Genomic DNA, 23,840 nt, shown 5'->3' on the forward strand with positions numbered 1-23,840 from the left:
CCTAATACAAATACCCATTTTCACACCCCCATGTCTTTGTTGTTCAAGATTGCTATGACCCCACTCATTTTCTTTTAATTAATTAATTAATTTTTTAATTAATTTTTTAATAGAATTTTTTATAATTTTTTTGATTAATTAGTTTTTGATTAATAAATGTTTTTATTAATCAAAAATGTATTCACGTTCACGTTCACATGCACGTGCTTTGCTTGCCTTTATTTACTACTACTACTATCCCCTTCGGCAATATCATTGTTTTAACCAAATAGCCGGCCTGTTATAAACTATACATTATACGATTTCATTTGTAAGCAAATACGCTACTATTAAATCTTAAAGTTATTTTTATCAGCCGCGTAGTTAGTTAACGTTATATATCAGTTAACGTTAGCTGGATATGAATGGAGAATTGTTCATAGCTAGCTAGTAATTGTAAACGTTACTGACATTCCTTGAAACATACGCTATGTCAGTTAAGTGCCAATGTACATAATTAGCCCAATGGGTTAACTAATATTACAGATAAAAGTTCAAGACAATAGAATGGCAATGAACTTAACAAAAATACAGCAGATTGCCGATTGTGATTGGTCGAACCGTGGAAGGCGCAACGCAAAGTGATTGGATTTCATAATTCTTGGTAGTGGGGTGACATGTGATGGGTCAATTCTTTGTAGCATTCTTGGTAGCGATAGGCAATGCGATTGGCTCTCATATGATGGATTAGCTCTACTGACAGGTGACAGGGAGCGCCACCAGCCAGCCTGGTTGTAATGATATAATTTGATGTGTTGTTGATACAAAAAGTGCATTTGCTTAATAAAAAAAGGTTTACAGTTAACATTTTGGACTTTTTAGTTAGTGCTTGAGTAGCTGAGCATAAAAATATACCTCTTGTGTCCAAACTCCAAACAGGGAGGAAGATACAGCAAGTTAAAGAATTAGTGACAGGGGGAGACCTCAGCCTGCAGCTACAACAGGGAGTGAATGGGAGACGACTGAGACTTTCCAATCAATTAAGGATCAGAGATAAAAAACTAAACGTCCATTGAGCAGGATTTTGACATTTTGAGGGAGAAAAGGCATGTGGCTACATTTTGGTGCCTTTTTTGTGCTTATAGAGATAAATATACGCGACTAGCAGCAGTTTACAAAAAAAATTTAGATCATTAAACACTTCATTTCCTGCATTCTGGTGAATTTTTCTGCACCAATTTCTGTCTTTCCTCCATCGGTTTTTGGTGGAAATGTTTTTATTTATGCAAAGTGAAACCCAAGTTCACGTGGCATCTGACATTTACTGTATCATACTAAAACTCAACAGAACTTAAGTCAATACAGCTCTCAGTCATTCTGTGATGCTTTCAGTTATGTTTCGCTAAAAAAAACCCAGCTTTTATAGTGACAGTATGTGAGCACAATGCCACACCTGAGCAGCAGGAATGCTAAAATGCTTTGTTTACCTCGCTGTGTTGCGGCAGTGCAGCAGGCGTGAGCAGTGAAAACAAGGAATGAAGTTTAACTTATATGGACTCTAAAGGAGTGGAATGGATTTGAAGAAGCAGTAGCGTGAAAGTGATGGCTGTAGAATGGGGTTTAATTTATTAGTGCGTTCCTCAAATGGAATGGACGACGCTCTGAAAGGTGAACAAAGAAATGCGCTGAATTTCAGACAGTAAAAGTGAGTGGGTCTTGTCCAGGTTTGAGGGGATTACTTAAAAATGTAATCCGGTACAATTACAAATTACTTGTTAAAAATGTAATCAGTAACATAATCCAGGTACCACAAAATAAGAGTAATGTAATGTGATTACTTTTAGTTACTGCCAAATAGGCAAATGAAGACAAGAGAAGTAGCCTATCAATGATGCGTCGTCTCCTCAGTGTATTTTTAGAGAAACATACAATAACAAAATCTCCCATTCCCAAAATCCATGTTTAAATTTTTTTATATGATAGGCCTATGCTTTGCACTATGTCACCACTATGGCATTATCTGGCCCATCAATGACAAATAAATATTGTTTTGCAGGTATTCTTCATGCAGGGCTCTAGACTAACTTTTTTGACCTCCGTCCCGGGACTGTCCTGAAAAACAATTTGAACTGTCCTGAAATTAACTTAAAGCATCCCAAAATCAAAATGTTGTTTCTTTACTTTATTATCCTCTATAGTTGTTAGTGACATAATAAATTGTAGCGAACCCACGTATTGGTTAATAAAGTTATGAATATTCGGAAATATTAATTCTGTCAGGGCGGACAGACTGGCTGGTGGGCGCCGAGCAAACAGGCAGGTAAATCAATGGGCGGGCGGGCAGGCAGGCAGGCAGCGACTCCGCACACGGGAATAACTGTGACAGACGGAAACAAGACTTAAGGAAAGATCACAAAAATACTCAACTAGACTAGAAGAGTGACCAGAGCAACATCCCACAGAAGGTAAACTGACAAACTGCCGAAGAGTGAGAGCTGAGCTGAGTCTTTAACTGCAGGAATTGATGGTTGATTAGCCACAGGTGCGGAACGCTGCAGGTGGCGATGAGCCAGGAGCCAGGGCCAGACACGCCTACACACACACATTGACAGGACTAGACAGACAAGACTGACAGAAACAGCAGGGAAGGGAAAACTGAGGAAACACAAGGGAGGGGGAGGAGGCGAAGCCTAATTATGACAGGCACCACCTGAAATCGCCGTTCGCCTAAGGCCTTCAGGAAACCTTATGGTGCGTTCCACTTGGTATGGGAAGTCGGAATTTCCGAGTTCCCAGTTGGAACTTTCAACTGGAATGCCCCCTGAAGTCGGATTTCCGACTCAGAAAGTCGGGACAACCGCACTACCCCGACTTTGGGATCTAAGATGGCTGTTGGGGTATCAACAGTTAGTGAAAGCTGTAGTTTATACTGTTTATCAGCACTTCTGTGTACTTGTGACTCATATAAATGTTTGTACACAAAGTGCTATCCAACAGCTGTCTGTGGTCGTGTTGCTACAGTGTTTAGTGTGAGTAAACACTGTAGCCAGTCGCTTTCTCTGCCAGGGGATTGCCCGGAGGTCCGTCATCTTCGGCTGGTAGATGAAGAAACTCTTGCAGTAATAGACATTTAACCCTGGCTCGGTTTGTTCATGTTGATGTTCTCTGTGTTACGGGTGACGTAACTACCCACGTGGCTGGCCTCCGAACTTTGGTGGGAGTGGCAGAAGTTAATTTGACGGAAATAAAGCTTAAAAGGGAACTTGGTTGTTCCTGAATTCAAAGTAGTGTGGCTTAAATGGTCTGATAACTCTTAAACAAAACAAGGTAAATTCAACAAAGGTTCGCATGAATATGGCTAAGTACGTTGCTGGAAGACAAAGAAAATTTCACGGACAATGCTGGAATGAAGTCTTGGGCATTGGCGTTGCTTGGACGCAGAGCACGCTCTGTAAGCGTGCCGAGAGAAGAGCAAGAGAGAGAACTCAATCAACTCTTGTCAAGTTCTTAATTTTAAGCAAGAAAAGTTATTGTTAATCGTCCATAACAATTATGATAGTTACTGGTCAAAACATTTCATATATTGATTACCACAGATAAACGACCATCTTAACTAAACTTAACATCCAGGAGATTACTGATTGTTAAACATTCTTACTATAAAATGTATAAGAAAGTTATAAGAACTTGGCATTAGATTCCAAACAATAAAATACAGAGTAATACATTAATCCGCAGGAGAGGCATTTAACAATGGCATGCAATACTTCTTTTGTCCTCTGGGGGGGACACTAATTCAATGAGAGGACCTAAGGACCCTCTGACTATTTAACTTAAAGTTAACTCAATCCTTGGTTCAGGAGCTAGGAAAATTGGTTATTTAACACATGATAATATTTCTGTATCATATAATTTCTAAAAGAGTATATAAAAGGTGCTGGGAACAAAGCATTAGTTAGTCATGCATAGAGTCTGTTATTTCAACTTCACTGGAGGTGGTAGGCTTTATGGCCGGAAAGGCCCAAACAGCACTTGGGAGTGGAGCAAACCTTTCACCCCATCCTTTGGGGTTCTTCAGCTGTCTGTTGAGAGATTCTGGATTAATCCTTTTTGATTTAAAATAATTAAACCAACACTGGTTCACTACAAAATGTATATAAAATATAAATTGATAAAATAAATAATGTTTATTTTGCTTTATTCAAATAAAAGAGTTATAAACAAAACTGAAAAATGATCATTTGCGGCACATTTTCACCTCGATGATAAATCATTATTTAATGAGAATTCATAATCTTTTTTAAAAGTCTAACTGACCTGTACTCCGCTGTGCTCAGACTGTACTGAATGAGTACACTGCACTTCATCAGAGGTAGAAACCGAAAACAACACTGCCAATCAGGCAGACATCTCAGCGCAAATCCTCATGTTAACTTCTGCAGCTCTGATAAAGTGCAGCTCCAAACAGAGCCAGATTGTGCTTCAGGTTTTGGATGTTTATAGTGCAGAACTCTACCAGCGAGTCTGCTGGCTGCGTCTCAGTGTGCGTGGGTTACTTTACGATCATTCCGTATGCCGAGTTTCCTCAACTGGGTAGAGATGATTCTCGCCACTAGTTGACGTTATGAGAATACAGATTTGTTTTTCACTGTGTGAGAAGATGCGTGTCGCTTAACGCTAGGTTGTGACAAATTTGTGACATTTCATAATTAAAGTTTTATCATACAGCTGTTGTTTCAAAACTACTCTTTTATGACAGTTTAACTTATCTAGGAAAATAACGATACAGGACACAGTCGTCCAGGTCATAGTTTTTCAACGAAGGTTGGTCAAGGGCAACTGGTCTTGGTTGAAGGAAAAAAAAACTAAAAGATGTTTCGTCCCTCATCCAAGAGACTTCTTTGGTTCTGACTGACTGGTAGGGAAACTTGGCTATTTAACCTCTGTGGGATCGTTAGCTAGGATTGTTGATACCGCTGGTTCGTTAGTGCTCCTGGCTGTGGTCCTCACGGTCGTTTGTACCACCCGTGGCTAAACAAGCATCATTAGTGTTTTCACCTGAGGCCAAGAGGAAATGCTTGTTGAGTTTCCTGGGAAGTGATGAAAGGACAGCATTGTAAGTGGGTGATAAGTGGTGGCGTAGACCCCTTCGTGTGTCCAGCGACAGCTTCTCAACCCTGGTGTAGATGGCTTCCTTGACACCTCTTTCAAACCATCCATCTTCTCTGTCTAAAATGTGCACCTGGTGGTCCTCAAACGAGTGTCCTCTGTCCTTCAGATGTAAGTAGACTGCAGAGTCTTGACCTGAGGAGTTGGCCCTTCTGTGTTGAGCCATGCGTTTGTGTAGTAGTTGTTTAGTCTCCCCAATATACAGGTCTGTGCATTCCTCACTGGACCGCATACACTAGATTGCTTTTGTTGTGTTTGGGTGTGCGGTCTTTGGGGTGTACCAGTATTTGTCTTAGCGTGTTCTTGGGTTTAAAAAACACAGCGATGCGGTGTTTGCTGAAAATCCTCCTGAGTTTCTCTGATACTCCAGACACGTATGGAATCACAATGTTGTTGCGTTTGACCTTCTTCTCCTCATCCCCTGTAGTGTTGGTCTTCTTCCTGGATCTTGTGGCTGTTTTCACAAAGGTCCATTTAGGGTATCCACAGGCTGTAAGTGCCCCCTTCAGGTGGTTCTGTTCCTTCTCTCTGGCTTCTGGTTTCCTGTAAACCCCAATTTAATGTGTACAGCACAGTCCAGGAACATCAAACCCTTGTTGTAGACATCTTCTCGTGTGAACTTGATGTTACTGTTACTGCAGTTGATGTGTTCTGTGAAGGCTTGCACTCCCAGGGTTTTAATTTTGTTATCCACTTCTTCCATGTAGATGTCAGCCACAATGGGTAACACTGGTGAGCCCAAGGCACAGCCATGCTTTTGTCTGTAGAATCCTCTGTACTGGATATAGGTAGTGTTTAGACAGAGGCTGAGTAATTTGCAGATCTGGTCAGTTCCCTATCAGACAGATTTTTCACCCGTCTGTTATCTGTTTCCCCTGTTGTGGGGTTGTCGTCCTTACTCCTCCAAGACAATTCGCCTGTTTTGTTTGCATTGCTGGCTCTTGCCTGTAGGTTTTGGTTCTGTCTTTACTTGCTCTTGTTGTGTTGAGATAACTGTGCTTTCTTAATGAAATCCATGCTCTTTTCTAGTACTGTACTGGGCCGATGTGTTTCCAGTTTTTGGTGTAAGTTGTCAGATTACTTGTTCAGAGCTTCAATGGTGAAATGGATCTGTCTCACTCTCTCATTCAGTAGCTGGTGTTGTGCCTTCTCTAAGATTATATCGGCTCTGTCCTTTCACCGTGGAGCATAAGTGTAGGCTGTTGGGTAGGATTTTGTGTTGTCTGCATCTCAGGTTAAATCTTAGGTGGTTTCTTTAGTCTGCAATTTTCCTGGCTATCCTTTCATACTCCCGTACCAATCTGAGGGTGTTCATCCCAAAATGATTAGCAAGATGTCTGTGAAGGTTGCAAGTTGTTTGTGGGTCAGTTTGACCTGCTCGGGGATAGCGCTCGGACAGCCAATCTCTTAAGGTTTTGTTTCGATGGGTCTCTTTGACCCCGTCTCAACAGCGCACAGGGACTGAATATCTACCTTGGATACCAGCAGCAGCCTGTACCCACAGTCTGTACACAAGAGACAAGCAGAATCTCCTTTAACACAAACATACCCACCATGCATTTCACACGTAACACATGCAAACAAATCTGTATCTCCGTAATAGACTACACTAGACGTTTAGTAGGAAGTACATCAGTAGGGCAAGAAAAACTATATCAGAGGGATTTTGAATTTAAATCTGGCTGAACTTAGGCGTAGTCCGCACACACATTGGTATTTTTATAAACAGAATTTTTCCTCCTTTGTTAAAAACCACTCTGTTTACACGAAGAAGCAAAAACATGCCAAACCACCTGGTGCCAAATAAAAAATGGTTAACAAAGCAGGCAGTGGTGCCCAATCTGACATCAAACACAGCAGATAACGGCACGCACTCTGACATTACAAGGCAAAACTCCTGTTTTACTGCAACCAGAGTTTCTTAAAATCTTCACCCTGGCAGGGGTTTTCAAAAATGTTCGGGTTCAGTGACCTGATGTTATGGTTCCATGTGTACGAACGGCCAAACTGCGAAGAAAAAGTCACGGTTTTGAAAATAGCTGTGTTCATGTAGACAGGGCCTTTGACAGCAGAACAGGGCAGGTGACTTGATCAGAGTGATAACTGCCATGGTTGAAATGTGATCTGACACCACTGATCTTGTCAGTGGAGAAATTAGGTTATGTTTGGAGCCAGTGACATATTGCACTAGATTATATTTGGCAGTGTTTACAAAATTGTGTGTACAAGAGATGAAAGCAGGTGGAATACATCATAAAATTTGGCAGTAGCTCACTCCGTGGGGGCTTGGCTAGGGAACCAAAGGGTTGCTGGTTAAAGTCCATCATGGACAACTGCACTAGGTGCCCCTGAGCAAGTCACTGAACCCCTAACTGCTCCACAGGCACTGCACAGTGGCATCCACTGCTTCTAATTAAGGGGTTAAATAGTTTAATTTTGTATGTGTTATACTGTGTACAATTGTGTCAACAAAAGTTGATATAGCAAGCCAGCTAATAAGTTATTACTTACTAGTCCAACAGCAAGAAGGACAGTTAGGCATCTCTCACACAACAAAATCTTCCCCCGCCCCTGTACTGTAAAAACAAGAACCAACAACAGTTCTTTCCCCTCTGGCTTACATATTACTTAACACCTAAACTGAATCTGATGTAGGAAAATATAACCACTGGGTTATCAAGGTAAACAGGTTTGTTGGTTTTGAAACAGTAGGTGCGGTAAACCAAGACTGAGCTTGCTGAACAAAATCATTGTGTTACACTGAGTGTTAGTTAGGCGTGTGTGAGCATTTTGTGTTAAACTTACTTCCAGGTCTTTGTTTCATGCTGCTAAGAGATAAGAATTACACTTATTTAACATTATTTTGAGATTTGATGATGAACAAGCATGCTGGCCGGGGTAAGAAAAAAAAATTAACTTCTTAAGGTGATTTTTAATGTGAGAGGCAAATGTGCCTATAAATGCTGTTGTTACATTTTTGGTTTTTGATTACAATTTCACAATTTCAGACAAATAGCGAAAAGCTGGTAATAATTGTGATCCAGCCTCACGTTAACAACATTTGTTTCAGGTTATTTTCGTTTTATGATTTTGTCTTTCACTGCTTGTCATCACTTGCAGCACCAGGAACTGCAAATGGATCAGTCATGCGCAGTTTGTCCTCAGAGAATTGTGGATTTGAAATTTTAGATTATGGAAGGACCACCAATGATTTCATTGATAATAAAATAGAAGAGCTTGGTTCAGGGGTGAGTATTACGACACTTGAGTTTTGCTGACTATGAATGTCTTGTGAGATAGTTGAGATGTGTATTTTTCATTAACAGTAAAATGGTAACTTTGCTTTAAGGACAGTGAAGAGCCATTCTATGTGGCAAATCTTGATAGGATCGTTAAGAGGCACGTCAGGTGGCTCACTAACTTACCTCGAGTCAAGCCTTTCTATGCAGTGAAGTGCAACAACACACCAGCAGTTTTAAAGATGCTGAGTGCTCTGGACACAGGTTTTGACTGTGCTAGCAAGGTACTGATGAAGTATTTCAAAGACTTTTTTCACAATCTTTGTTATAGAAAGAAGTTGTCTCCCTCTCATTTTCTTTCTCAGTTTGCTTATTTCAAACCTGTTTTGGTCTAACACAGGGCGAGATTCAGCAAGCCCTATCCCTGGGAGTGACACCAGATAAAATAATTTATGCACATACAACCAAGCCCCTGTCGCACATCAGGTATGCCTGTGCTCATGGAGTAGATATGATGACCTTTGATAGTGAAGATGAACTCCTAAAAATTTCTCTTTGTCATTCCAAAGCCAAGTAAGTGAACAACTACTAATATGTTTGCTTCCATATTTTGTGTACATTCTTGTTAGAGTATTGATTAGTCTGTTGAACCACTTTACAGACTGGTACTCCGCATTGCAGTGGATGACTCTAAATCGCTGGTAAAACTCAGTTCAAAGTTTGGAGCCAGACTGGGGTCAGTTGGTAGGCTGCTGAAACTTGCTGGAGAGCTGGGCTTAGATGTCATTGGGGTCAGCTTTCACGTAGGTAGCGGGTGCACTGGAAGTTTGCCGTTTAAGCAGGGCATAGCAGATGCCCGACATGTCTTTGACTTAGCGGTATGTCGTCATCATTGTGTAAATTGTATTAAAGTATTCAATAAAATTCTAAGACTGTCTGCCAAAGTGCCAACAGCTAACATTTTAAATTGACATGACTGATTGATTGATATTTTTTTCAGAATTTGTTGGGATTCCAGATGAGACTCTTGGATATTGGTGGAGGATTCTCTGGGATTGGGGAATTTCAAGATAAATTTGAAGAGGTTGAGAACTGTGGTTACATAATCTCACATTAACAATGATAACTAATAAAATAAAAATTTAATGGAAAATAAATCAGTTTACATTTGAAATAGCTATTAACCGCTATGAACCCTTCTAGTTTTCAGAAGTCATTAATGGAGCACTGGATGAATTCTTCCCGCCTGACAGTGGGGTGCAGATTATCGCAGAACCAGGCCGATACTACGTGGAATCCGCCTTCACACTGGCAGTGAACGTCATGGCCAAAAGAGTGGTCATAGACGAGTCGTCAGGTAACGACACAAACTAGATGTCATATATATACAATGTGTGGTTGAATTTAAATTTTATTTTTTCCAATGACAAATATGCAATTCCACACTCATTTTGGGACATTATTTTTACCATATATGTGAACAAATAAACAACATCCAAAAACTAAGGACTAAACTTGCTAAAGAAGTCCACTGGGGAATAACTACAACCCTTACATTTGGGAAAAGGTCATTTGTTTAGTTTGTTGCTCTCCACAATGATTTTCCATACATGGCACAGCACCAAACTGTTTGGGCTTCTTCTCCTAAGCCTTAAAACGGCAAGAAAACCTTGTTAATATGACCTCAGGATCATTAGCAATAGAATTGTTCACATTTGCCTTTTGTGTCTCATTTCAAACATTCAGTTTTTCAGACTCATCTGAAAATTGAAAAACAATTTAACTATTAGGATGTGTACAGGACAGAGCTGTAGGCTATACCAGTTTAGTCTAAGCTTGTACCTGAGGTTCCAAACATTGGACAAGTACGTAGTAATGAAATGCAGCTACTAGTTATGTCCTATAAATTGAGCTAATGTTAATTTACATAGCAGCCAAAAAACATACTGATTGTTTTCCTACTAAGCTTCCAGACCTCAGTCTGAAGGGGAGGGGAGACGTTTGCTAGCGCAAAGCGGCTTCACTTTTCCAGCAGTTGGGGAAACAAACTTTTTTTGGTCTTGTGAAGCTGACACACTGTAACCGACATTTACGACATAACATTTACTGCTAGAATATTTTCCTCCACTCCCATTCACCGTCACTTTCTGCCGCACGGACAATCAAACACTTGCACATCCTGATTTTCTTAATGAGTTACGCTGCTCTGATAACAGCACCTGTCACTCAGATGTCTTTTGAAGAACAAGGAGAGGAAGCTAGCCAAGCGTTTAGTGTTAACATGCTCGCAAAGTGTGCAAGTAAAAATAATTAGCGCATTGATATAAAATTTTATTTAGCAATTTTAGTGGCAGCGGTCATAACGGCTGTGAAGCAGTCAGTTGATTGAAGACGTGGCCGGAGGTGAGGAGCTGCATGTGGTTCACGTCCTATAATTAAAAAAAACTTTCAGCTGTTCTTATCAAATGTAACAGTCACTTCACTCCTGGTTTCAATGGTGAACCACCACAAGAATGACAATTAACCAAAACACTACGACACACATTACCAAAAAACACTATATTCTAAGCAGACATGTTTTAAAAAAATTAAATCAAAGTAACATTTGTATTTCTAACAAATGGCAAACTTATTAGCAAATTTTAGAGTAGTATGTAACTGCAGTACTGGAGGCTGCAGTTTCAGGGCCGCAATCCTAGGACCGGAACTGCATTTCTAGGACCCTCATTTACTTTGATACTGCCAGCTAGCTGGCAGCTAGCTAGCTATGTTACCCTTGATAGCCCCCCGAAGCAAATTACCCTTACCACAACCGTCACCGAGTGTGTGCCTAAACTTAAGTTATTGATTATATGCATGTTGACCGGTTAACCCTGTCTGTGTTGCTGTGTGTTATCACCACCACTCCACTAGATGGCGCTGTTGCAAAAGAACTACAGTCCCAGAACTGCGGTCTCAGGATTGCGGGGGTCCTGAAACCGCAGCCTCTGGTACTGCAGCTAGATAATATTGAAATTTTAACAAAACTCCCTTCACCGTCAAGCATCATGGGTATTCTGAGCAACAAATGCAGGCTTTTTTTATTCATCTTCCACAGTTTCAATCCTGAAAATGTGCTTCTCTTCTCCCTGACAGCGAGCTGATGCACACACCGCTGCAGCGCCCACACAGCCCCGTCTTCTGTCACTCACAGCACTTTCTTCTCGTCTCATTCGCTCCGTTTGAATCACATTTTTTTTTCCCTATGCCAGAGATTTGGCAAGTCCCGCCCTACTGTGCTGTGATTGGCTAGTACTCGTCACTTGTGATTGGATGCTGGCAAAGGATACATGCAAGCCCATAAGAAAGTGACGGTACAGAGCGGCGATAATGAAAGAGCAAAGCACCTGCAGGACCAACACGCCGTTCTTTATAAAGAACCTGGAGAGGTTGGAGACGTCTCCCCTTTCAACATCACTAACGTTACACAAGATTTCTTCGTCCTCTGCCCAGCGTCAACTCACACTGGAAACTTTGCAGCTTTGTAGCCTGCCCCATTTGTTGACTTGTTGTTTATTTGTATTATTTATTTCTTGTGCTTCCACTACCAATTACAGCTCTCTGTGAACAGGTTTTGTTCCTTTCTTTGCACTTCATTTCCCACATGGAGCATTTCATTTTGCATGCCTGATTTTGCTGACTTGTTCAGATTTTGTTGTTTGGTCAGTTATCCTTAATTTTTGTGCTTCTATCATGATTAAGTAGGCCTTGTAGTTACATTATTTCTTTTAATGTCTGTTTTAACTGTGTTTATTGTTGATAAACTGTACGATCAGGAGTCTGCACGGAGTATTTTATTTTGAAAATCAACCGGATTCTCTATGCCGTTTCTGTGTCTGACTTCCAGTCTGGTTCATTGGCTCTGTACTGCTTGACTGGGCTTCCGTCAGAAATAGACAGGATGCCTATTTTCTGTGGAGTGGAGAGCCTCTCCTGGGATGCGTTGCAGCATTTCTGGTGTGAGCACAAGCATTGACTAGAAAGGACGTAACCGGACTTTCGGATTTAGTCCGGGGTCTTGTAAACTTGGTATAAATGACTTGGGTGCAGGTGGGCCCCGATTGAGGCTCTGTCACCGCTCTGTCTCCGTAGAAGTTGCTTAGCTCAGTTTTAGCAAAACCATAGTAGCAAAAAACAGCCACATATCTACACCATTTGGAATGTTTTGGTACAGTTTGCGGTGTCATTAGTTGCACTCAAGATATGAGTATAAGTGTTGTTATAAATGTTGCAAGTTCAGCATCCAACTGCAGATCTCTACCTGCCAAGAGCTGTCTCCAAAGGGTGGAAAACCACGGCAATACTTCCTCTTGTTTCGCTTCTTTTTATATTGCTTATTGTTTTTGCCATCATTGTGTTTCTGTGACACTAAGTGGGGGCTGTAAGTTATATTCAATTTAGTCTTGCATACCCCTCGGGGCAGCACTACTTCTTCGTCCTCTCAAGTTGGACTGACTGTCTGACTATCATCTCTCAAGCCCAAGTGGTATTACAACACAGGATGTGTTTTACGTCAGTGCAGCCCAGTTGGCAGAATAAAAGGTTTGCATTGTACGTTTCTGCAAACCATGGATATGTTCTTTACATTTCACTATGTATTATGTCAACATTTCAACAATGCATATCATGAGGAAAGTGACGTAATTCACATGACATCTATATGAGCTCACTTTCTCCAAAGGAGAAGGTGGGTATGGCTGCTGGCTAGAAATTTGCTAAAGCAGCAGAGGGAACTGTTTGAGACCTCCGCTCGTTTACTGTTTCAACTGACAAAACTTGGCATTTTTAGCAAGATGTTTGGACATTTTGAAGACATTTTTCTGGCAATCAGATATTTTGACCCAAACCATGATCTTTTCCTAAACCTAACCAAGTGTTTCTGTGCCTAAACCTAACCAGACCTTGCTAACATCAGCCCTCACAGACATGTACTGACCCCAGTGTTTCCCACACGTTCATTTATTTGTGGCAGCATGCCACAATATCGACGCTGACCGCCACATATTGATTTTCCATTTTTTTTACTAGGCCTATTTAAAATCGTATTTGATTGCAGAGCTCTGCATCCTCTCGCTCATCCCTCTCTCTCTCTCTTGCACTCCCCCCTGTCATTCTGTGGGAAACACTGGATCCGAATGAGTTGTTAAATGACAAACAAATCTTTGAAGTGCAGGTCTTGCATTTAGCAGTTTGCCTTTTTTCTTCACATGTGAAACTCTTGAATCTGAAAGTGATGACTCTTGGCACAGGCATGATAATCTAATCTGATCCATAAACCATCAGGGAGCATCGCGAGTAGTTATCCAGTCATGACAATGCCATTCCCAGTGTGTGCTCGCATATCGTGTAACGTCACACAGACACTTGTAATATCACCACTGACAAAAATGAACATTTTTAATATTTTATATTTAAACTGAAAACATAAAATGAACACAAGCAAGCCATTCAAGTCATTTTGTCTTCAATGCACGTCAAGCCATGAGTCTTTAGAGCTTCAAAGTCCAAGTGGAGTCATTTATTTTCTGTTAATTCAAGTTGCAAGTCATCAGAACTGACTCGAGTTGACTTGAGGCCAAGTCACCAAGACCCGAGTCTACATCTCTGCTAGCAGGGTTGTAGTTACTCACTTTGTACAGAGGGCCAGAGGCACCATAGATACAGTGAATCATTTTTATTTTTCTATTATTTTCAACATCTTTTTTAAAAAAGTATTTGCATCTTTGATAGATCTGGTTGGTTGCCATTTTAGTAACTTATCTTGCATGTATTTCTTCCAGATGGTGAGGAAAACAGCTCTAACAGAATGATGATGTACTACCTTAATGATGGAGTGTATGGCTCCATGAGTTGCATTGTCTTTGATCCCGCTCACTGCAACCTCGAACCATACCTTCACAGGGTAAATATCAAACCTTCAAAAGAGCAGATAACATCAAATGCCAATGATTTACACTTCTCACTTACCACAGTTTCTGAGCATGGTGATTACTGAATGGTTAGTTAGGGAAATATCATAGTTATGGCATTTATTCTTTATTTAAGGTATGGTTAGGGTTAGGAGCGCATTGAAGTCAGACTGTGACCTCCATAAGCTCACTGTCCCCCTAAAGAGAACTCTAATTCACTGGCACTTAATGTTGGCACTGGACGTGAATCCAGAGGTGTGGAATTGTAAAATATGGACGTAATTGCTGGGGATATTGGACTCTAAATTAAGCACAATGACCCAATCTGATATCTTCATGTTCAGTTATTGAGACACTTTTGTTTAAAATGTAAAATAGAAATCTGATTTAAACAAATAGATTATGGTAGAATATAATAACCAGAACCAGTGTTATGTGGATTTTAAATTTCAATATTTGTGCTCTACACAGGCAGTTAAGAGCAGCGAGCAGAGATACAGGTCTGTAATCTGGGGTCCAACCTGCGACTGCATTGACAAAGTAACTGACAGCTACTGGATTCCTGAGTTGCACGTAGGCGACTGGCTTCTCATCGACAACATGGGTGCTTACTCTGTTAGTGTATCCACTGACTTCAACAGCTTTGAAAGAGCACACATTTATCCAGTTATGACAGCTGAGACATGGAACACCTTAAATCTTACTCACACCTAACTTAATACAAATGGAAAACATAGAACAAAACCATAAAAAAACCTAAAAACCCCACATCTAACTAAAAGCTTGCTTGAATAGCAGCATCTTCAGTTGCTTTTTAAAATAATCAACAGAATTCACACAGCCTAGGTGCCACTGCTTGAAATGATTGATCCCCTCTGGTTTTAAAATGAGTGTAGGGAACCACTAATAGCCTCTGACCTGATGACCTCAAACTACGGGTCGAATTATTAAGCTTTATCAAGTCAGAGATGTAGGGAGGAATTTGACCGTGCAGGGCTCTAAAAGTAAGGACCAGGATTTTAAACTGAATTCTATACTAGACTGGTGACCAGTGAAGTGATGCTAAAACATGTGTGATGTGTGCTCTTTTGTTAATGTGAGTTAAAAGCCTTGCAACAGAATTCTGTATTGACAGGCCTATCGCGAATATTTTGTCATGTAAATTTCACTGCACCTGCAATCCACCATGGGATAATGGCATTCTCCCAATTTAGGATTACATTTGTGGTAAGTCTGTTATAGACATACAGTATATAGTATAAGCAATTACAAATAATTCACTTAGAGCAATGCAATGGGAGCGCCGCATTTTTACAACCAGGTAAAAATGGCAGCAGCGTGATGAGGCGTTTTTTCCGGTCGCTGAGAGTTGAAAAATGTTCAACTTTGGGAAAAACGCTGCGCTCGTCACTGTCACTTTTTACCCAGCAGTCCAATCACAGTGCAGGAGGGGCAGGACTAACACCACACAGAGCACATCCGATCTTGAACGAAACGATGTGTCTACACACCGAGGTGTAGGCACATTGGCGTGTCATCACATCTCATCATCAACACTGCACCTCCAAAACGCACCCTAACGCTCCCAACTAGGCGTTTTCAGAAGAGCAGGTGGCGCTTTCAGCTGGTAAAAAACGCTTTGGTGGACACGGGCATTTAGATTAGTTTGCAGTTTGTATACTACAGTTTGCAGTGTAAAAAGATAGCATGGAATATTAAAAAAAAATGTTGTTGTGTTTAAAATACACCATCTTTTCTCAATGAATTTGTAAGGGTATCTGGGGATCTGCTGATACAGAGTGCTATCCATTACTTATATTTACCTTAATGTTGATTAAATACGCTATGTATCCGACACACTGAAGTAACAGGTGTAATGTGGAGAATGGGGACTTGTGAAACAGATAAAACGGTAACAATCTGTTGGAGTTGTTAAGACTGCTTCTGACTCATAAACAATCTTAGTACAGACCATAGTCTGTATATAAAAAATTGACAACACGACAGCTCCCAGAAGTGATGCCAAAACATGGCAATTGGCCCTTTGCGGATGGAACATGGACAAACAATAAAGTCAAATACATTTTCCCAAAGATGGTTTCTGTCATTAGGTAGTTCTTATCATGCTGATGTGTGTTCAAGTGTTCATATTTCTGATACGTTGGGTTTTTCACAAGTTATTTGATGTTATTAGCATGACTGACAGCTGAGCCCTGCTCGCAGTTGAGTCGACTGGGAGTATGGGCTGGACCGGGATACAGCAGCTCCAACCCTGATCACTACTGCGCAGATTCTGACTCCACTGTTTGTAGTTTTTTAGGGTAGAATACACTATTGTTTTAACATTGATTATGTGTGGATGTGAATGTGGAAAAGGTGGGTCTTACCATAAGACCTGCAACAAGAGGAGTGAGACAGGACATAACCAATGTAATACAGACTTTAAGGATTCTGCTCCCAGGACCAGCTCAGAGACACATGTATTTGATGTATTTGTTTATTTACTTAATTTACGTAATTATCACTAAACTTGATTTAATTTGAACTTTACTGGAATCTGTGTCTCATTGAAAAGAATACCATTTATAATGAAAGGACAACAGTTCTCCCGCGACCTGATCCCGGATAAGCGGATGAAGATGGATGGATGGATGGATGGATGGATGGATGGATGGATGGACAACAGTTCATCTAAGTCTAAGTTACAGTTACATCCAAGAGAATGAATAGTAAGGGTGAGGGCCCATTAGGCCTCTGGTCCAGTCTGAGGGTTTACTCTACAGACATGTTTAATTGTGGCCTTTCCTCAAGTTACAGACAAAATTAATGTTAGTGGCACTTAATATGACCTGCTGCTAGCAATGTTTGTCATTACAATTTAATTTAAGACATCTGGAAGATTATTGTAGTTATTGATATAAATTGCAGCCAATTTATTCTGATTAATGTGTATGCCACCAAAAGTAAGTTTAGTCATTTAGCATTGCTCCAAAATATTGAGTTAAGAGTCTTTCACCTGTGATGGCAATTCAAGTTTTCAAATAAACAGCTTAGGCAAACACTTGTCTTTCTATGAATTTTATTCAAGTCTTCTGCAGAAGGAACTCACTGGGACACATTCATCAGAGTATCATCCGAGTGAGCTCCAGTGTCTCAGCACATGCAGCTTTTATCCTAATCTCAGGGTCAGCACTATCTTACCACTGTAACATGTTGTCTTTAAGATGTCCTCTGTGACGTCACAGGGATGAAAGGGAAGCGGCTGGACAGGAAACGAGCTGTTTTCAGTCAGTTCAGAGCAGAGTTTTCGGTGGGAGATGGGAACTCCCTTTGGGTTGGACTTTGGGCTTTTTCACTTTGCAAAGCTATTATATTTCTTTTTTGGTTTTGGAAAATACTTTACAAATGCAATTCAGACACAAAATTTCATATTTATCATGGTATAAGACAAGGCTTTCCAGTATCTCCATGTTTATTTTTGTTAGTTACCTTCCTAGGAATAAATGTAGTGGGCAAGGATTTCAAAATATGTCACTTAGCAGATAATACTACAGTTTTTCTGAAAGACCAAAGTCAGGTTTCAAAAGCATTCAGTGGCTTGTACAAATGCGTTTGCTAATGTTTATGGTTTAAAGATAAACTTTGATGAATCTTATTTATTTCCAATTTAAAATTGTAATCTGTCAGATTGTTATGGGATCCCAATTAAAGAAAATGTGACATAGAGTGTAGAACAAAAATGTAAATAACTTCTATTATTAAAAAAGAATTGTATTTGTGGTTAATGGGAGATGTTTCTATATATTTCTATGTAGCTGTATCAGCTAACGCCAACCTGTTGCTATCGTTTTATGGCTTGCCAAATTACTTCACCAGCTATCCCTGGTACCGGTGTTATGTCAAAGTGTTGATTTAGCTTGCAAGAACAAAGCAAATGTGGAACAATGTGTTTCCAAAACCAGTAGTGATGGAAGGCAGGGGCAGCCAGCTAATCTGGTATTGTTTGCTTCGTAATGCTCAATTTTGATTTATTGTTGTTTTACCGATACACAGCCGGTACGCAGCTTTTTGCCAAATAGTTATTAAAGGCTATCTAACGCCGACATATCATGTCAGTTAAATGTAGTCAATGTATTGTTATCATGCAACAAGGATTAGTTCAACATCAAGCTTAAAGAAATAGTCCTAACGTTGCAGTGGGACTTTACCTGAGTTTCTAGCATTTAGCACTGTGATGCTGTCTCCAGTGTGTCTGTCTCTGTTTTGGCTCGCTAATTAGTTCAGGCACGCGCAGGAGCACATGCTTAGGAAGGTAGTTGTTGCAATTTGAAACCTCACCGCAAGGTGCCACTAAAAACTACACATGGTCCTTTTAAGTGAATTATAAAAATTTTAAACAATCCAAACAGTAGACTTTCTGGTTATAGGTAGGTAGGTAGATATGAACTCCTCTAAAACGACAGACACCATCTTTGAAAAAATTTATTTTGCCTGTGGAAAGGCAGGGTTGGACAGTGCAGCCCTGCCCAAAAGGTCCAGCCCCACCCACAATACCATTTTAGCATCAAGTTTCTGGTTTGGAAGAAGGAAGTGGTTCCTGCTTGTGGAAGGAATGGATAGTAGAAGGTAAAAGTTGGCATTATGTTGGTTATTTTGTGTTCCTTTGCTTGCTACGGTAATTTAAATTCAAATAATTCAAATTCAAATCTAAATTCAATTAATTTATATCATATGATGGGTCATACATGTTTTATTGAAATTAAATGTTGTGTTATGCATTACGTTAGGAAGCTAAGCTGTAGAACCTTTAAACATACCTGAACACATTAAATGTGGTCTATTCGGTAACCTACTTGACATTAGCTAACTAGCTAGGCTACATATTGAGAAACATTACGTCAGTTACAATAATGCTTTCAGCTATGGCCTGCAACAGAGTATGTTAATTCCTTCCAATTTACTGTGCATTTGTTTCTACTTACTGTGTACCAGAAAGAATACGAGAGAACAAAATATGAGGTTATATGAGGTCATTTAAAGATCGAAAGGTCATTTCACTGGATCTTGACCCTTTAAAGACTATTTAGCCAAAAGTCACCGGAGAAAAAGAGGGAAGAGAGGCGGCGTCCTGTGCAGACTGAGGAGACACATTTTGGCTAATAGACGCTGGTTCCCTCTGCTTCCTACCATTCTTCTCTCCAATGTACAGTGCATCCACAATAAGGTAGATGAACGATGGTTAATGGTGTTTGCTGAAGTACAACAGTACTGGCATCATCACAGATACAAGTGAAACAAACACATGGAGAGGTCTGTTGTATGCAGAAGATTAGAGTCAACAGGTTTTTCTGGCCAGCCCGCAAAGACATCCTTTGATACCTGTTTGAGGACACTGTGTGTGTCATCCTAACCACAAGACCAGTCACAGATCGTCACATGGAGATTGAGAAAGACGTCTGGGCCAACCTAGAGAAGGCTTTTTAGAAAAGGTCGGGGGGGGGGGGGTTATTTTCACACAAACACTATTGGATGTAGTTTTTGCAACTGACAAATTTAAGCTGATGATACATGGAGGAACTTTTAAAGCAATGGTGCTGGGCAATGGCAATGAGTAAAGATTACTAAAGTAGTAAAGTAGGCCTATACTGCACAGGCATCATTATTTGTGTGGGAGTACTATGAAGAGACACACGATAAAGTTTGTTACAAATTTAATAAAAATCTGGATAATAAAGTTCTTAAAATAACTCCAGCGCAGAGAAAGCAACACAAAAATAAAGTTGCGATAGTTTGGAAGGTTATTACAACATTTCCAGCCGACAACAGCTGCAGATCAGCTGCAGGACTCTCCTCTGTGTCCGCCTGAGCATCAAGGAACGGAATTTTTAACGAGCTTTATTACCTGCTGTAATCAGCTGTTTTGGAGAGGAGGAGACCGACTTCAGCTCTGTGTAAAAACTTTCTGACTGATGAGAACAACAACAACCCCCGGACCCAGTATTGAACGTGGCTCCATCAGCTGTTCGCTGTAAACACACCGCTGCATGCTGGCTGCTATTTCCAAGCAATACATTTAATGCCAACGTACGATCTCAGGCTGACATCGGCGAGACTTGTGTGGCTATTTGACTGTTGATTGTGATTTATTGGTTTGTAAACAAGGTGAAAAAGAGAGAAGCAGTTGTAGAAAAACACCCGACATTCTCCAGTTAAAGCCAGTAACCTCTACTCGCCCATTCAGAAATTCACTGCAAGGCAAGCTCCACCCCCCCAAAGTATCAGTACTTTCGGAAAGTACTACCCAACGAGCAGGGACTTTTTGGGGGGTAAAATAAAGACCGTGGAACTAAATTTAGACCCTGGTCCCTCCAGTGGAAACGCAGTGAGTTCCTCCAAAGGTTCCAAGTTCCAGGGTATAGTTCCTTTGGTCAAAACGCAGCTCTAGGTTTCGTTTCTCTTGTCAAGATGAAGGAGGAAAGAAGTGTTGCTTTGGGAGAGATGGTCTTTATCAGCCTCTACTGGCTGACTCGTAGGAGCTACACAGACATCCAATATACCAAACGATATAGACGAGAAAGTGCCCAATTACAGCCCTGTAGGATGTTCTGTTTTCAAGTTGTGGGCCTGTAAAGCATGTGTGCTTTCGCTCACAGGAATGTTGATCAATATTCATTGTTTTTATCAATATTTCACTGGTTTGGAAGCTTTGTGTTATTTAGAATGTGGTTGTATGGACAGAAATAGTGTTTTGAAGAAAACTCCCAATAAAAGTGAACATATAAACTTTAAATATGGCCAAAACATGGACATTTACTTGGTATATTTTAGAAAAATTGTGTAATAACTGTTGTATGTTAGTTTCTTTTCATCAAATTTACAGTTCATTTGTATTCCAGGTGTATTTTAAGCTATTCTGTTGCATTATAATCAGTTGGATGATGGTTTTGATGGTGATATTGCTATTAAAAGTCTGATTCTGTTTGGCCTGACAAGGTTCAGCACATAAACTTTTATTGTTGTTTTTATCCTTACCTGGAGTTTATGTTGGAGTCTGTGTTTTGCTGGGAGTCGGTTGTTTTATGGTGTCAGTGGACTGCGTTGTCGTTAGCTGCGGTGTTGTGGCTGTTGTCACAGAGAGAAGCTCGGGAACTCGTATCTACTTCCCGACCCCGGTGTCCTCACATTAAAAGCAGAATAGTGGCTGCAACAGAGAAAACAGGCGTGTGCTTAATTTCTAAGTGAGGTTAGAGCCTATTGACAATAAGGCAGTAAAAAATTTAGATTTATTAATAACTGATATCATTGAAAAACTACATATAGCCCCTTTAAGTTTAATTTGGAAGAGTTAGAACAAGCAAATGCCACCCATTCAGTGAAATGGCCCAATGGTTTTTCAGTTTCATTCACGTTTATTCAGCCTCACTCGTATCACGAGGCATGTCATGATCTGATATTTATTTTTATTTAACTTACATTTATGTTTATCCAACATAATTCTCTCTGCTTCATGCTGTGATGACGGCGTTTCAAGGTGCAAATTGTCTTTTGACCGCTAGGTGTCCTCCTGCATCTTATGACCGCTTCGTCGTGACAGCTGCTGGCTCAAGTGTGTAGCCAGGGATTCTGTTGTTGTCTGTAGCACAGGCTCTCTCTCTCTCACACGCACACACACGCACACACACAAACACACGCCAGCGCGCACAAGCACACTATTGGCCACGCCCCTTTAGTGAATAATTCATCACCTCCCGTCGACTGGAGGAGACTCGTGCCACTGGAGCTCTTCAGACGTCAGCTCGTGCTCACTGGAGGAAGGAGAATAATGGTCATAAAACCTCCATCCGTGTATTGATAAGGAGATACTGATATCCGGTAATGAATGGGGAATTGGGAAGAGTGGGAACCCGCTTTCCACACAACACCTCCGTTGGTTTCTACCGGGGCTTTACGGCGGAGTACACACCGAGGGCTTGATATTAACCCGACCGTGACCGACCTATTATTTACCCGACTGACGTTAGTCTCATAGCCGGTGACTTGAGGGAGAACAAACACGCACGGTAGGTTTCTTGTATTTCCCGTGTATTATTGTGTGTGTGTGTGTGTGTGCGTGTGTGTGTGTGTGTGTGTGTGTGTGTGTGTGAGCGCGAGGGAGATAGATGTAGTAAGATGGTGTGTGTGTGTGTGTGTGCATTTGTGCGTATGTGTGGAGGCTAACATCTACCATCACTGCCATCATATCAAAGAGACCCATAACGTAATAATATTAATGTTTCAGACGTATCATTATTTATTATTATTACTGTTATTATTATTGTTGTTGTTGTTGTTGTTGTTGGTGTTGTTGTTGTTATATAATCATATCGTTTAACGTAGTAATGGCTTTAACATATTGAACTCACCATGGCTGATCTGAGTTACTGTATAAATGTTGACAGCTTGAAACATCACTTAGCTTGTATGTACCACAGAAACACATGATATTACAGTCACAGCTGTATAATGCAACCTGCAGGTGACACAGTGATCAAATGACAATGCAGCTTAAAGGGAAGGGAGCGTGGTTGTAAACTGGAACAGATAACCCTCACAAGGAACTGTGTTTAAATATGTGTGTAAAAGTGATTTTTACTTTTCCCGCCTTTCTCTAGCAGCTATTCTCATTTCTGCCCTGTTTTCCTCAACATGTTGGTCACATTTCAAATTCCCGTCGCTTGGACGGGGCTGGACGTGTCAGCCAGCTGTTGGTTAACAGTTGTTTTGACAGGAAACATAAATCCTTTGTGTGGGAATTATGGGATTATCTCTCACAATACTATGTCCATTATTAATCTACATCATTCGGATGGCACTGGTGTGTGTGTTTATCTATCCAACAGATCTGTCGATCTGTCTATTGTCTGTTTGTTGATGTATCGATCTATTAATCCATCAATCTTTCTATCGACAGTACCTAGTGAGCAAGACATAATACAGGCGTCCAGAGGACTGAAGCATAGTGGTCTTTTTTTCTGAACACTTTGGACATCATTGTGGAGAAGCAGGTCACTCTGACCAAGTAATTTCTTTGTCATATTTGGTCTTCTCTAAGCCTTTGGCTTCTTTTCCTAGACAGTGGCGGTGCAGATGGGTGTAATCCCATGTTAATCTGCCTACCCCTGTAGCTCATAGTCTGGGTTTAACACTGCTCTGATTATAAACCCCCTCCCCTTCCTTGCTAGTCATTAGTTTAATTAGATCACTCACACCACATCACTAGTGCTAATTAAAGGAGTACAAAACATAAGGACTTGGTTTAAGTGCAATGGCAATGTAATGTGACAATGATTTGTTTTGTTTTCCAAACCTGTCTGTCTGAATTGCTCCAATTTTGATAGGATATTTATTGCAAAACATAGTGATAACTAACAAAAATATAATCCATTGTGTTAGTGTGCAGTGCCTGTGTTAGCACAGTTCTGACTTCCTGTTGGAAGAAACTGTCTCGGAGATGGGCAGCGCTGGA

General features: G+C 40.6%; 2 protein-coding genes across 3 annotated transcripts in view; both read left to right on the forward strand.

Moving 5' to 3' along the window:
* Window positions 1-7,889: 7,889 nt before the first annotated feature.
* Window positions 7,890-17,048, forward strand: LOC119896469 (ornithine decarboxylase-like). The gene is made up of 10 exons (XM_038709906.1): window positions 7,890-8,046; window positions 8,269-8,396; window positions 8,498-8,671; window positions 8,788-8,960; window positions 9,049-9,265; window positions 9,388-9,471; window positions 9,591-9,744; window positions 11,732-11,740; window positions 14,207-14,328; window positions 14,807-17,048. The coding sequence occupies exons 1-10, from the start codon at window positions 8,022-8,024 to the stop codon at window positions 15,047-15,049; spliced, it is 1,329 nt and encodes a 442-aa protein (XP_038565834.1). The 5' UTR covers window positions 7,890-8,021; the 3' UTR covers window positions 15,050-17,048.
* A 5,044-nt stretch (window positions 17,049-22,092) lies between these two features.
* LOC119896365 (protein TANC2-like) overlaps window positions 22,093-23,840 on the forward strand; it is a 64,197-nt gene continuing 62,449 nt past the window's right edge. For both annotated transcript variants that reach the window (XM_038709815.1, XM_038709810.1), the window contains exon 1: window positions 22,093-22,395. The gene's annotated coding sequence lies outside the window, so the exon portion shown is untranslated. The remainder of the gene's footprint in view (window positions 22,396-23,840) is intronic.

This window comes from Micropterus salmoides, unplaced genomic scaffold, assembly GCF_014851395.1.
Source record: "Micropterus salmoides isolate LMB-PRFRI ecotype aquatic unplaced genomic scaffold, ASM1485139v1 Ms_hic_scaffold_10, whole genome shotgun sequence".
In the NCBI taxonomy this organism is placed as follows: domain Eukaryota; kingdom Metazoa; phylum Chordata; class Actinopteri; order Centrarchiformes; family Centrarchidae; genus Micropterus; species Micropterus salmoides.